At 44.5% G+C, this 14,498-nt stretch overlaps 1 protein-coding gene across 1 annotated transcript in view; it reads right to left on the bottom strand.

Moving 5' to 3' along the window:
* Window positions 1-14,498, bottom strand: part of LOC135906713 (cholesterol 7-desaturase nvd-like) — a 45,019-nt gene that overhangs the window by 15,515 nt on the left and 15,006 nt on the right. The window contains exons 4-5 of the mRNA XM_065438301.2: window positions 11,912-12,225; window positions 2,878-3,159 (exon numbers count right to left, since the gene is read on the bottom strand). Of these exons, the coding sequence (XP_065294373.1) occupies window positions 2,878-3,159; window positions 11,912-12,225 (596 nt within the window). The remainder of the gene's footprint in view (window positions 1-2,877; window positions 3,160-11,911; window positions 12,226-14,498) is intronic.

Raw genomic sequence — 14,498 nt, 5'->3', positions numbered from 1 at the left:
ATATAGCTTTCATTGATTACTAGAAAGCGTTTGATTCAGTCGAAACCTCAGCAGTCATGGAGGCATTACGGAACGGAATCAGGGTGTAGATGAGCCATATGTAAAAATACTGGAAGATATCTATAGCGGCTCGACAGCCACCGTAGTCCTCCACAAAGAAAGCAACAAAATCCAAATAAAGAAAGGCGTCAGACAGGGAGATACGGTCTCTCCAATGCTATTCACCGCATGTTTACAGGAGGTATTCAGAGACCTGGAGTGGGAAGAATGGGAGATAAAAGTTGATGGAGAATACCTTAGCAACTTGCGATTCGCTGATGATATTGCCTTGCTTAGTAACTCAGGAGACCAATTGCAATGCATTCTCACTGACCTGGAGAGGCAAAGCAGAAGGGTGGGTCTGAAAATTAATCTGCAGAAAACTAAAGTAATGTTTAACAGTCTCGGAAGAGAACAGCAGTTTACGATAGGTAGCGAAGCACTGGAAGTGGTAAGGGAATACATCTACTTAGGGCAGGTAGTGACCACGGATCCGGATCATGAGACTGAAATAACCAGAAGAATAAGAATGGGCTGGGGTGCGTTTGGCAGGCATTCTCAAATCATGAACAGCAGGTTGCCACTATCCCTCAAAAGGAAAGTGTATAACAGCTGTGTGTTACCAGTACTCACATATGGGGCAGAAACCTGGAGGCTTACGAAAAGGGTTCTGCTGAAATTGAGGACGACGCAACGAGATATGGAAAGAAAAATGATCGGTGTAACGTTAAGGGATAAGAAAAGAGCAGATTGGATGAGGCAACAAACGCGGGTAAATGACATCTTAGTTGAAATCAAGAAAAAGAAATGGGCATGGGCCGGACATGTAATGAGGAGGGAAGATAACCGATGGTCATTAAGGGTTACGGACTGGATTCCAAGGGAAGGGAAGCGTAGCAGGGGGCGGCAGAAAGTTAGGTGGGTGGATGACATTAAGACGTTTGCAGGGACAACATGGCCACAATTAGTACATGACCGGGGTAAATGGAGAAGTATGGGAGAGGCCTTTGCCCTGCAGTGGGCGTAACTAGGATGATGATGATGATGATGATGATCTTCAAACTGGCTCCATTCTGGAAATTCATTCCAACTGGACACGCTATACAGGATTCTTTCGAGTGCTTTTTTCCCAGCGTGAAAGAAACCCGCAAATGCACGAAAAATTGTAGCGCGACTGGCCGCTCGAGGCGGGCTTCTTGCACTTTCAGTAAAACACTTTTATGTAGCATGTATCGAGCAACAGAAAGCTGTGTCGTGAGTTTTTCATCTTGCTCTACAATTTTCTCATTGACAGTTTTGATTTACTATAATATTTAAAAATTTCATTAATTAATTAGGACTGTCCAATTAGGCAAATGAATAAAAAAATAATCTGAGTGTCTCCAAGCGAATGCAAACCCCATCGATCTCAACCGTGCGTCGAGCCTATCGCTTGCCAGGGACGACGGCGCTTCCTTTCCGTGTGCCATCGCCAAAGATGCTGACATACTGCGAAGCCGATGCCGAGAGCCACGGCCGCTCACTTCGCTATGGTCCGGGCGCACGGTTCTTTTGCACTAAGTACGGTTGAGAGCGCTACAATACGATAACACATGAGGGCGGTCACGTGTTTTCATTTCATATTTCGCAGGCCTACCTTAAACGCCGAAAAAAAAATCGCCACGTAGCATGTACGTTGCTACAAAAGATTGGTTTGGTCGTTTCTAAACCCCCTCTACAGCGCAATGAAACGCACTTGATCCTAGAGTGAATATTAAATATTTTGCCGAATACAGCTTAGTTACCTGTTTAAGCAGAATATAAAAAATACTCTAGGAAGCGTCATTTGACGTCAAGCCATGTGCTGTTGGTTTCATTCAGATGCGGCTACCCACTTTTTTTAAACCCTTGGTTCAAGTTCAAGTGAAACACCCTGTATACGGGAAGTTTCTCTGTTACTTCAGACATACATTTAAAACCGCCTTTGGCAGATGGCGCCATCCGACATCTTCAGGCGGCTGACGGGAGGAAGTGAACATTCTTTGAAACAGGAAAATCAGTTGGGCGGTTAGTTAACTACTAAAGTCTCACTAGTAATGGTGCTTGAGGAAGCTGGGGACGACGCCCAGCACCGACATGGACGCTGCATCGGCATTTTTAGGGCACATGATGAAATTTAGGAAAGGAAACCAGGTAACAACACGCCCTTTTTCACTTAGTAGGAATCCGAAGACCAGCGCTAGTTGCAATATATTCATCCACAAAAAATGCCACATGTTATGTTGATCCTCCGGTTAACAGTTCTATAAAAGCCTCCATCGCGTTATGCAGGAAAAAAAATTGTAATGTCAGTGAATTTATTTTGCTGATTTTGAAACACGTGTTCTTAATGGTACACAAGTCTCGGAATTTTTTGTAATAACACATGACTCCGTTATCATCCAGCTTCAATTCAACAATTATAAAACGGAGTCAAATGCAGTAATTAAAATTTTAAATAATGAACCTTTGTTCGTTAGTAAGTCAAACAGTGGTATTTGTTAATATCGGCCTTTTCAAGTTTTCCTCTTGGAAAGGAAGAATTGCGATATTCAAAAATTCGTTCACGAAGAAAGTAAATGAACAGGTACGTGGTATCTTATGCAGATGTACGAACGCAAAATGCGAGATCACGAAGAGGAGTGTGCCGCCGCGTTCAACAAAAAAGGGGGAGCGGAGGCGGAAGTGTCATGCGGGTGCCCTTTTCAATGTTTTCCTGCGATTTGTGTCATGCATTTCTTTGTCAGATCTCGACTCATCCCGACGGCTTAAAGTGTGGAACTGGTGTCGTATAATACGGCGACAGGGCAGGAAACACACCATATGCCTGAAGCCGAGGACGTTCAGGCGCCGGATGATCCAAGGCAGCTGGGGCTCAGGGTAGAACCGGTGGACGAGGCGCACTCGGAAAGGCGCCACTGGTGTCAGCGACTGGATGATGAGGCAGTCGCCGTGGCGGCTGTGCATGCGAACCAGCACCAGAGCGGGCCCCACTTGGAGCACCTGGACGCGGTGCTTGAGGAAGTCGGGGCAGGTGCCGAACACCGACACGCATGCTGCCACGTCCACGGAAGCCGTGTGCTCGTGCGGAGTCCAGGTAGCCTGCACGAAAACAGCGATACTCGTTCTATACAGGGCCGCCACACGCAATGTGCGATGCGGATCGTATACGTCACCGTTCCGGATGTAGAATGATGCTCGCGGCGATCCAGCCTAGCCACCTACTGCCACAGCATCCAGGTGTTTCGCAGTTATTGTGTGCTGCCGTTGTTCAGAGCTCCATGTTAGAGAAGGGAACCGCAATCATAAACCGGCACCCCGACTTTATCGGCGCGCCATAGCCTTGGCCGCGTCGCTTTTGCGCCATAAAACTGCCAAACGGGTACCTTCATTAATGCGTGGCTGTGGGGCGCCCCCGAAAATTGCGAAACGAGAAAAGTTTCGACAGAGCTTGCAACTGCTGTACGCAGCGTAGGAACATTATCAGGGAGGTTTTAAGCACCGCATGCGCTACCATTTCAAATGCTAACCATTGCGTCTTCGCGCTATCTTCGAGTATATATGCTTATTGGGGCACACGCAAGTACAGCACAAAAGAGCTAGAAAGTAACGAACAAACAAAAAGCGAAACACCAAAAGTGCGAAAGGAAACAGTGACTTGAAGGAACAGATAAGAGATGGAGCTCCTAGAATTAGCATGCTAAAGGGTTTAAACTAGACAAGAAGAGTGCGAGAGATCGTGCGGAGTATGCTGTATCCGGCTGGCGCAGATTTTACTATTGGCAACGTATCTTGATTCGTTGCGACCGTAAACGCTGACCTTCATAAATTATTCTAGGTGTTGGCGTAGGCAGCTAGACATCGCTGAGCGTACAAATTATATTTGTGATTTTCCAGACTATCAGAATCAGAAACGAAGCATCGACTCATTGTTGGTTTTATCTTTACAATCACTGACATTATACTCAATTAGACAATACCATTCTTTAGCACTGGAACTCGAAGGACTCGGCGAACAGCGCATATAACCTTGTGTACTGCTTGGTCAGCTCGCCGCTGAAAAAGCAGAAGAACATCACTAGTATAAGCCGCGCAGCCAACGTCTACGTTGCTGCCCTGTCACTTTTTAACCTGCTGCGGACTTGCAGACTTGATGGGCTGTTCGTTCATATGTGGCACGTTTGAGAGCACTTGTAATCGCGGCGAGCAAGCGTGTATTTCGCTTGCTCTTTGTTTTAACACTTGGCGGGCTTTGTTTAGGAAGCACAACAAATCATTCGCAACACGTTGAAAGTTCAAAGCTGCTGAATTAGATGCTGCCTGGAACGTTCTCCAACTTTCGTATTCGAAGTTCTCGCCTAAAATTATTACTTACGAAGTTGGTTATTTAATATTGTGTAAATATACAATTAAGCCCAATACAAAACAAAAGTATTGCTTCCTCCGTTCCGTAGTCAAGGACATTCATTCAGTCGCGTCTTCCCAGAGTGTTTTATATGCACATGTCTAAGGTTATGGCTAAAGGTACGTCGGACGTAACCATTCAACTTCTTTACAGGTACGTTAGATGGATCCGTCAGTACTTACACGGAAGTACATCCGATATATCTCGTTTGTTTCGGCATGTTTCACGCTAAGATAAACCGGGAATAAGCTCGCGGAAAAGCTAAATACGCACTTCCCTCGCGTCAGCGTTCCGGTTGTGTGTGTTGCGGTGGAGCGCGCCTTAGTCAGGGCAGATCTGCATACTCATCACTGCTGCTACAATTACCGCATCTTCTGCAATGGTGTAGATGCGCAATTTCGCAGAAAGAAAAAAAAAACGAATTCCATCCGGTTCATCCTGTACTACGGCAACATGTGCTTCTCGCAAATTGAATAATTAAACAATTACCCTCCGCTACCAATCAGCTTGAGTGCAAATGACGCCGTGTTGCAACTGTTCTTCGCATATGTGGCAATTACGAACATGTCGAAGTCTTAACTTCGATCCACTAATGAACAGAAGCGTTAACTAAACCGAAGCAGCGAAGCACAACTCATCACCGAACAGTTCGTTCCGCTGACCCCTCTCTTCAAGACGCCTTCAATTTGCGTTCGCGAACAAGCGCGAATGACGCTTGTCGTACCGTTTGCTTTGTCACTCACAAGAGCTTCCTGCAAGAGGTTTCTTCGGGGGACAGGTTTAATCACACCACTATGCAGATCAATAATACAAACTTGGAAATTGGTAGCGTGTGTATACGGGCGTCGTATGAGACGTCGGGCTTCTACGTATGTCTAAAATAATACTGGGCGGTGTTCCTACACGCATACAACTTGTTGCTTCTTTGCCTATTTGCTTGTAAGTGGGCCTGTGCGCTTATGTGGGGGAGAATGTAAATGCTGTAGCTCACTTCGAGGGCTATCAATGTCGACGCAGCCGAGGGCTCGCTTCTTAAACGAAACAAATGATTAGAAGTGGCTGTAGGCGTGCGATACGTTATAGATAAAATGTTGTGTATAGAATTCAGGTGCACAAGCATTTGTCTTCGGAAACGCCGAAACCATGAAACATCATGCAGCAGTAACCACAACAGTTTCCATACAGTGGTTAATATCCCACGTAGAGTAATGACTGCAATTTGCCCGTTCGTGGCATTGCGTTAGAAAACCCTAATGCCACGCTAGAGTACACGGGTCTGGTTCAATACCAAGTCAGTACAAATTTGTCATATGTTTTTCCCCTTCGGCAGAATTTATGAAATAGGCAAAACCATTTTCGCCGCTACATCTGACAAGGGCAACATGACAGCAAACAGTGAGTCCTCACTAGTGCCCGACAGCCACACAGTCCGTCGGGTCATGCGTTTAAAAGTTCATTTCGCTGCTTTTTACATGCGCTAAAGAGCAGTGGTAAAGAAAGCGAAATAGACATACTGTAGGGACATCGCAATAAACATGCTTAGCGCATGACCCGATGGTCCGATACATGCGACTGTCGAGTGGTAGTGAGCACTGCTTGGTGCCATCTTGACAGTGCCAGATGTAAGAGGCCAAAATGGTTTTCACCGCGTCAGACAAAGTGCCGCAGGGCACTCTGTCTGAGAAACCTGTGAATTAAAAATGGTGACTTGGTGGTTCGAGCCTGACCAGAGTGCACAATCTGTGTCCTCGCCAAGGCTTTAATGTGGTTTGTATCGGCGGTCCGTTTTGAAGGCAGAGTAATAAAAGGCGTGGTTGGACCGATCTTGGTAATGGTATCGCTGTACAGCCGCTCGGGTGTAGCATGTGCATTTAGCTCCTTTGCCTCCTTCTCCTAGTGTTGAGTCGGTGTCTCGATGGCTATACGTAGGGTAGGGTCTCTCACACAGCTGAGGCGCGGGAAAGCACGCAGAACAGCTGTGACGTCAGTCCGGAAGAGTATGGAGTTGTTACGCCTCGCCTCCAGGACGAACATTCGTTTCATGCGGCCAAAACCGACACCAAGTGCGTCTAACTATCGCTCGAACAAGGAAAACGTTACCTACGCTAAAGAACTCCGAAAGCTCCGTACATGGCCGCGTGTTTCCAGCGGCTAACATCAAGGAGCATGTATGCACGGCGCGTACGCGTCAGTGTCCAGTTATGGCCCAGTGCGAAACTTCCTCATTTTCTAAAGCTTGTAGCGTGTGGAAGAGTGGCGGCGTTAGAAGCAGGAAGTCGCCAGCGTGGTCGTATTTGCCGATAAGCCCCGGCATAAAAGTGGAGAAAAGCGCTACGCTCTAAAGCTCGGGCACCGCATCAAGCTAAAACGCAAGGTTTCAAACTTCCTTCGTTAACCTGGTACATTTATATATCGATGGTAGTTTTTTTTCTTCATTCAACAATGAGGTACCTAATCATTCCTAAACATTAAAGAAAAACGTATGTTACCGAAGATTTTTTTATGTGGCGGCTAGCAACGCACAGTCGGTTTCAACTTGAATTAAACCCTCGAATAAACAATATTAGTGCACGTTTCTTTAAACACCTTGTACATTGCAAGCGTGTAGGAGAGAAGGAAGGGAATAGGGGGATGGTTGGAGTGTTGGGATAGGTCAAATAATTCAAACACCATTTGAGCTATGTAGTTGACGGAATCCGTCCCCAATAGCGCCACCGTACATATAGTTTCTGCAGTAATTTCTCATCGCTTCGTCAAGGAGTGCGCGTGAATCGAAAATCGCTTTTTCGATTGCACAATGTAATCGCATTTTTGTTGCAGCAAGGCAGATGAGTCAATGAAGAAAAATCTTCAAAACTTGTAATTCTGGAATGTTCTCTGCCACTTTAATATTAAGCTAAATGAACGACCGTTCCACATGAGAAGCGATTTCGCCCTGTCTTGTGTCCTCAAGAGGAATGGGACAGCAGGATGGAGGCAGGAGTAGGACGCCTGCCGCAGCCCTCCCTAACTGCGCTACATGCTTTAGTTGTTATCTTAATTGCGAATTACCTCTCTATAGTTGGTTACTTACTCGTGTATTTATAGCACTCTCCTAAATCAATTTTAAGCCAAAATTACGATATGTAAGAAAATGTAATACGGTATAAACGAACTGGCCTAGAAATGATGGCAGAACTGGACCAGGAATCATGGCAACAAAACAGGCGTGGCAAAGGAACGTAGACATTCAAAGCAGAGCTAGTACAGCGAATGACAATTCTTTTCTCTTGAAGTAGAAAGAAACGAAGCCGCAGAGTAACCTAACCCTCCCTGACAATGAGCCGCAGGGTCTCGCAGCAATCGTCGTGTAGGTTAAAACATAAATTTTTGTAAGAATATGCTTGCATGAACATCCAGGAAAGATCAGTCGTTATTGAAGGGCAAAGTCAAGAGCACTGACGGCACGGATACATTTGTGAAGGACATGAAAAGAAGAGGAGAAATATTGGCAATTATTTTTACTGCCCGTCGGACTTATGTTTATTGTAAAAGACATCGTTGCAAAGTTGCCAGAGCGACAAGTGGCAAGCAGAACCCCAAGACTGAAGACCTTGTGTTCAGTGTCGACCTTTCCGCGTACGAGGTCAAGTAGACACACTTTAGGGCCATATGAAATGGTCCCATCTTCTCCAGCTTGATGTCTCACTGCTAAGAATGGCAAAGGTGAAATGGGACCCATTCTGTCTCTTTCAACTTTTTTATACAAAACTTCCAGAGAATCCTCTAAGAAAGAGCTTTTGCGTTATTGTAGCTGAATGTCTGATTTAAATTTAGATAGGTTCAGCATGTGGCTATGTGACAGATGAACTCAGCAAAAAAAGAACGTAAATACTGTCTTGTTGATCCTGTCGTTGCGCCCCCACCAATCCTGTTTATTTCCCCAAAAGCCTCTCTCCAGCAGTTCTGTACGATCATCACTAGAACGCCAATGCCTTTTTTGCAGGTTTTCAGGGCGGATATCTCGAAAGCGGTGCTAATCTCTGGATTTATGTAAAACGAGAATGGGGGACTTCCCTGTGGTTCAGCTTCCATTTAGCTGTTGCCTCTTGTGGGCAAAAGTGAGCAATTAAAAAGTTATTAGTGAGTTCTTTTAGGCTATCTCTAGACATCGTGTCTTGTGCGAGTAATGTCGGCCTCGTCAGGTAATCCTCCTGAACAGGATATATGGCGCTCTTCGTCACAGACGATTTTTTTTAATTTGTTCGTAATAAAAGATTAAAAACATCAAGTAACAAAGCTGATACTTGAAGATTAACGAGGCCAGAACTACAAATTTTGTAGACTTCTGAGCAGCACCAATTATTTTTTTAACGAGAAGGGAGAAGTATAACCAAAATTTACTTTAAAACCAGGCTTTTTCGAAGCCTAACCAGATCCTTCTTCAGGGGTGAGATGGCATGAGGAGTAGTAGTGCTTATATTTCCCTTCTCTTTAATTCACTTGTCCCCAACCAGGCACATATCTGCCGAACTTTCACCTTTGCATTAATCGTTCGCTGGGTGGCTTAACGATTGCAGTGCTGGACGTCTCTTTATATACGCGTTGTTCTGTTTCCTTTAGTTCTATGAACTGCTTTATTTCTAAATACAGCTAAGAAACTAGACCGATCATTTTAAAGCTATTAGATTGCCGTAACAAATGGAAAATCCTAAGAAACTGTTATAAGCCAAAGGGGAGCAGTTTTTAATCAGCGAAGATTTTTCTTGGCGCGTCAGAAACATCAGAAAAACAAACTGGGACTACGTGAAAGCTAGAAAAGAATCGTGGTTTATGACAAACAACGTATCAATGGTGACCTTTCCCGATGGGATGATGAAACAAATGACGCCGTCCTAATACGACTACATTCTGCTACTTCGATCCAACAAAATCAGGAAGCAGGAAAACCAGCAAGACGCCCTCGGTATAACGCATTTCATACGAGATAACCTTCTGCAATATTAAAACGCGTAGCATACTAAAGAAAACTGGCGTCCTTGAAGTGTTACTTCTTGATCACGAAACAGATTTTATTACTATTATCTAGACATGGCCAACAATCGTTATCATGGATGCTGAAACCACACCGCCAAACTAAGTAATCGTGAGGAAGGACCGACTAACACGTGATGTTGGCGTCGCCTTATTGATTAAAACTGAAGTTCTTGATATTGCGTTATTTGACGTCATCGGCGTGAAATGAATTTTTTGTAAGCTATCATTTTCCGCATGAAGTCCCTCATGTGATGTTGATGTGATGGAAAGGCTGCGCAAAATACCATCCTGGGTGTCAGAGTAGCATTTCTAGAAGCTTTTGTTCTGCCTGATGTTAACTGGCCAACATTTCAACACCACTCACTCAATGCCGATATGTCCTCGATCTCATGCTTTTGCTGAATCTCCGCAAAATGGTAACAAAGCCCACAAGGGTTCAGGGAACTACTTCCAACAAACCATGCTTGATTTAGTTTTTCTGGGCCATCATTTTCCTTGTTTGCTTCTATATTACCAACATTTTTAGTTGTACACCTTCTAAACACCCTCCTTCCATATAATATTGCATACTTGATTAGTTACGCAAGATTACACCTTTTTTCTTCTCGATGTTCTAGTATTTGAAAAGTACATGTTTTCATCTATCACTGCTTTTGCACCGACACTGAGGTATTCTTTATAATGCGTTATGTATATTAGCACATTCTGTTTATTATGTTCATCACGTATCTTTATCACGTGTGTTTACTCGTTTTTCTTGAATTGGTTTGTTTCGTTTTTACGCCAGATTCTTCTAGGTAACTGTAGGTTGTACCCATATCTTGAATCTGTGATGGAGTAATTAATTTTTTTGTCTTAGCCTAGAAAGAACTTGTGCAATAATACTCTTGTAAATATATACTGTATTTACAATAACTTTGTTGTTCGTATCTCCTACAATTGTACTTGCCCTTGCTGTTATAATTCCATGAGGAATTGACAGTATGTGAAATAAATAAGGGCTCTGCTATTGCTTTCCTTGTTATTGATGATTATTCTTTTGTACAGGAGGGCCCGAAATATTCTTTGACAATGGGACCTTCTTCTGCATACAAAATCTTGTAGCATCACTAAGCATTTGTTAATAAATTTTGTTCCTCATTCTGTATGAAGCTTCTATAGCTCCCCTAGTCATAAGGCTATACCATAAACACCATCAGAACAATGACAGGAGGGCTCAATACATCTTTGTCCTCATGCTAATTACGAAAGATGAATCTTCAAGCACGGCCGAGAGCGATCGAATGTTGCTATGCATGCCCATTACCAATTTAAAATAACATAGATCCGGCCATTTTCTCATGCGTGTTTAGACGAACATTTCCAATGACACTGGCAATCCTAGTAAAGGATATCTTCCATTTATCTGATGAATGTACATCGCTGGAGGAGGGGATCTTGCGGCTTCCAATGGTTCAAATGCCGCTTTTTCCTAGCTGAAGAGACATTTGTAGCAGTGGCAGGCAGTGTAATGTCGGCCGAGGAAACGACGCGGGAACAACGAGCTATAGAGCCCTGCAGGTTGGATGACAATAAGATGTTCTCGCACACTTGGAGGACCAGTGCTCCAGTGAGCAGTAAGAATATAGAAAGGTGGCCCTGGAACGCAATAAGCTGTTACACTTTTCCTAAAGGAATGGTGCCCATGTTCAGAAACCGCTTTTACACTAGAATTTGTTTGTAAGAGCAAATTCCAAGCAATCCTGATATTGGACATATTATCAGTGAAGGCCACCGGCCAGATGAAAAGAACGCTTATGAAAGGAAACGATTGCGAATTAACAAAGCTATCCATTCTTAAGCGTTCATCGCCGTTGGCCGCTTGCTTCCGCTAATAGTACGTCCAGCATATGGATTGGCTGGCATTTCCTGTTACGAACAATACAATCGTAAGAGCTGTTTGTAATTACAGGCCCTGGAGCCTAATTCATAAAGCTTTTCGTTCGGAAGTGCTACTTGCCAATGGGCTGCCGCCTTCGCCAAAAATGCGCCCAGCATTATGAATGGCTGGCATTCCCTTTCATGAATCATTCAAGAGTAAGAGCTTTTCGTCTACGGTTGAATTAACAAAGCTTTTCGTTCGGAAGCGCTACTTCACAATGGACCACCGCCTTCGCCAATAATATGCCTTGCATCGAGATTGGCTGAAATTTCACATTACGAACAATTTTAGCGCTAGAAGGCTTTGTGGATTCGGGCCCTGGTCTTTATAGTATCACGCAAGTCCACTGAAAAACAAAGGAAACTGTGCAAAATATTTTATAACGTTGCAGTTCGGCATTTTAATGTCTAACTGTAATACCCCTTACTACTCGTTCTTAGGAAGATGCGCCATGTTCGTAACTACCTGCGTAGGTAAACAGGGGCGGTGCATAGCACCACCAAAGTTCTTGCCTGCCAGGAGTGGTTGACCAAGCGGCCCCACCAAGAGTTTCCGAGTGTGCGCTGGAACTGCTCGCTAGTTAGGAAGCACGAGGCACGATGAATTTGATTAAAATGTCCCAGATCGGCGCCATTCTCAGCGATGTCCTGAATGTGCGCCTCGACGATGTGCTCGAAGCGGTGCTCCTCCCTCCAGAGGCCCTTCTCGACCTCGGCCACGTCAGGCAGCTCCCAAGAAGGAGCCGCGCCATCCGCGTGGTACCACACGAACAGCAGACCAAGGGATTCACGCATCTCCCATCTGGTGGCTTTCACGAACTCCGGCACTGTAGGGAAAAAATGGAGGTCATTTGGCACAGAAATGTATACGGTAATCGATCTTTTTGGACGACATTGAAAACAAAGGCACCCACTCTGCAGGCGGCTTCTACGCAGACATTAAATTCCTAAATGATTAAGGAATTATAGCATGAGGTGATGTGATAGCATTCCGGCAAAACAGCCGGGCCCGTACTCACTAAAAAATTCTTATGTTCTAACTGTTCGTAAGAGCCAATTCACCTAATTGTGACGATTTACAAATAATTAGCGAAGGCGACCAGCAATGGCAAAGGGAACTTACGAACAAAAACCTTTGTGAATTCGACCTCAGTTTTCGCCAGCGTGCATGGAGAGCCAGTGCATAAAGAATTAATCAACATTAATAAAATAATTGTGCTGTTTCTATGCTCGTACTGTTATTCTACCGCTCGTACACAACTCAGTAAAGTGCAAACGCTACAAATACAAGTGTTAGTAACAATAAGAAAAGATTTCAGAAGAATTCACAAAACTTCTCGTACGTAAATAAACTTTGGCATTGGTTGGTCGGCTTCACTAATAGTATGTCCGGCATCAGGATTGGCTGGAATTTTTTCTTACGAACAATTCCAGCCTAAGTGCATTTTGTGGATACAGGCACTGGTAAATGGGTGGTGACGGAAATCAACTGCATACGGTGTGCACATACATAAAAACAACTTGAGCGCATTGAGCTTAAGTCATCAAAAGCATCGCCAAGCGAAGTGAAGCCTATTAAATGAAAGGCAATAACAGTGAAGCGAGCAAATCGCTATCGATTGCAAGCTGTTGGCATACAAATCTCTGGTGCGCCAGGCTCTTGAAAATGCCTCCGCTGTGTGGTATTGTAAGCGCAGGCTCCTCACCCCTGATTCGCCAGGCTTTTACTAGGTGAAAATGAACCCTGATGTTTTCTTTCCCCAATTTTGATAAAGCAGTTCCAACCACCTTTCTAAACAGCTTTCCACATCTCCCCGAATGCCGACAAGGCTAGAGTGAAATTGTCGTTGCAAAAGAAACGGGAGAAAGTTAAACAATTAAGGAAAACAACCGCAAATAACTTAAGCGGCCTAACTTCACGAACAGCCTGTTCTTACCCTATCGCAGTGGCGTACTTATCGCACGTACTGGTGCCACTGAACAGTCTGGTCAACTCCACAGGTACGTAATCACAATCGCGCCAGCTTTGTGGTCCCCATTCAGAACGTGTACTTGCGTCGTACGCAAACGTTTCTTCCCGCTTACTCACGTTTCTTTCTTCCTCTAGTCCATACAGGACACGCACCTTAAACGAACTAAAGTTGCTTAACTTACGCACTCCGCAGAACCCTTAAAATAATGCGTCTTCTAATAACTAGTTCAACGCACACTTACTAGAGAAGTCAGAACGCGGCCGTCCTCAACACACACGAGCGACCCAGTCATAAACATTGTGCTTCCTTCCGTCCGCACAGGACACGCGCTAATAGAAATAAGAGCGCTTCTCAGTGTAAATTATGCACTTATTGAAAACCTACGCGCTTAACCCTAGCAACTTCGAAAACACTTCTAAAGATAAAGAAGGTTAACTAATGCACACGCGCGTTACCATAGGCCTCTCACCGATAACGTTGGCGCTTCAGTTTACTCACAAAAAAAAAGCCAATCCACGCATTAACACCTCGCGAAACTAAAGGTTTACATTGAACGCATCGCTTAAATCTCGGAGTTTATCAAACGAAAACATAAACAAACCTCCTACCTTACATATTAAAAAAAAACTTCAGTCTAAAATCACGGAAATTTTCACATGCTCAAAAATAAAACAAAAGAAAACGTTTCACTTCTACGGAAGTTGTTTTCGCCTCCCGTTCCAAACGTGTACGACTGACTCATACTTTTGAGCCGTACACGAGGTGGTCGCGGTTCGAAAGCTATTGTGTCTACCCAGAAACAACAAAAGGGCCGACACACTATCAGCTCCTTCAAGACGTTATAGTCTCTTCTCTTGCCAATTTGCTTCCTGGCGCCAGGCTTTCATCATGAATTCGACTGACCATGTCACGACTTCCTACAACCTCGTCTCGTCTTGCCACCTTGAGCTCCTTCGCACTACATGCTGCTTCCTGAAAAGAACGATGGAACGACGAGGAACATAACTGCCCCGGGCCCTTTGTCAGCGTCCGCGCAGAACAAGCTTCTCGGTCTCTTTTTGACCGGTGGCTCGAACGTGTTTAATGCGCAGACGTCGTACACGACGACCGCACCTGTCTTTTCCTCG

This window comes from Dermacentor albipictus, chromosome 1, assembly GCF_038994185.2.
Source record: "Dermacentor albipictus isolate Rhodes 1998 colony chromosome 1, USDA_Dalb.pri_finalv2, whole genome shotgun sequence".
Classification (NCBI taxonomy): domain Eukaryota; kingdom Metazoa; phylum Arthropoda; class Arachnida; order Ixodida; family Ixodidae; genus Dermacentor; species Dermacentor albipictus.
This window is presented reverse-complemented; position numbering and strand designations above follow the sequence as displayed.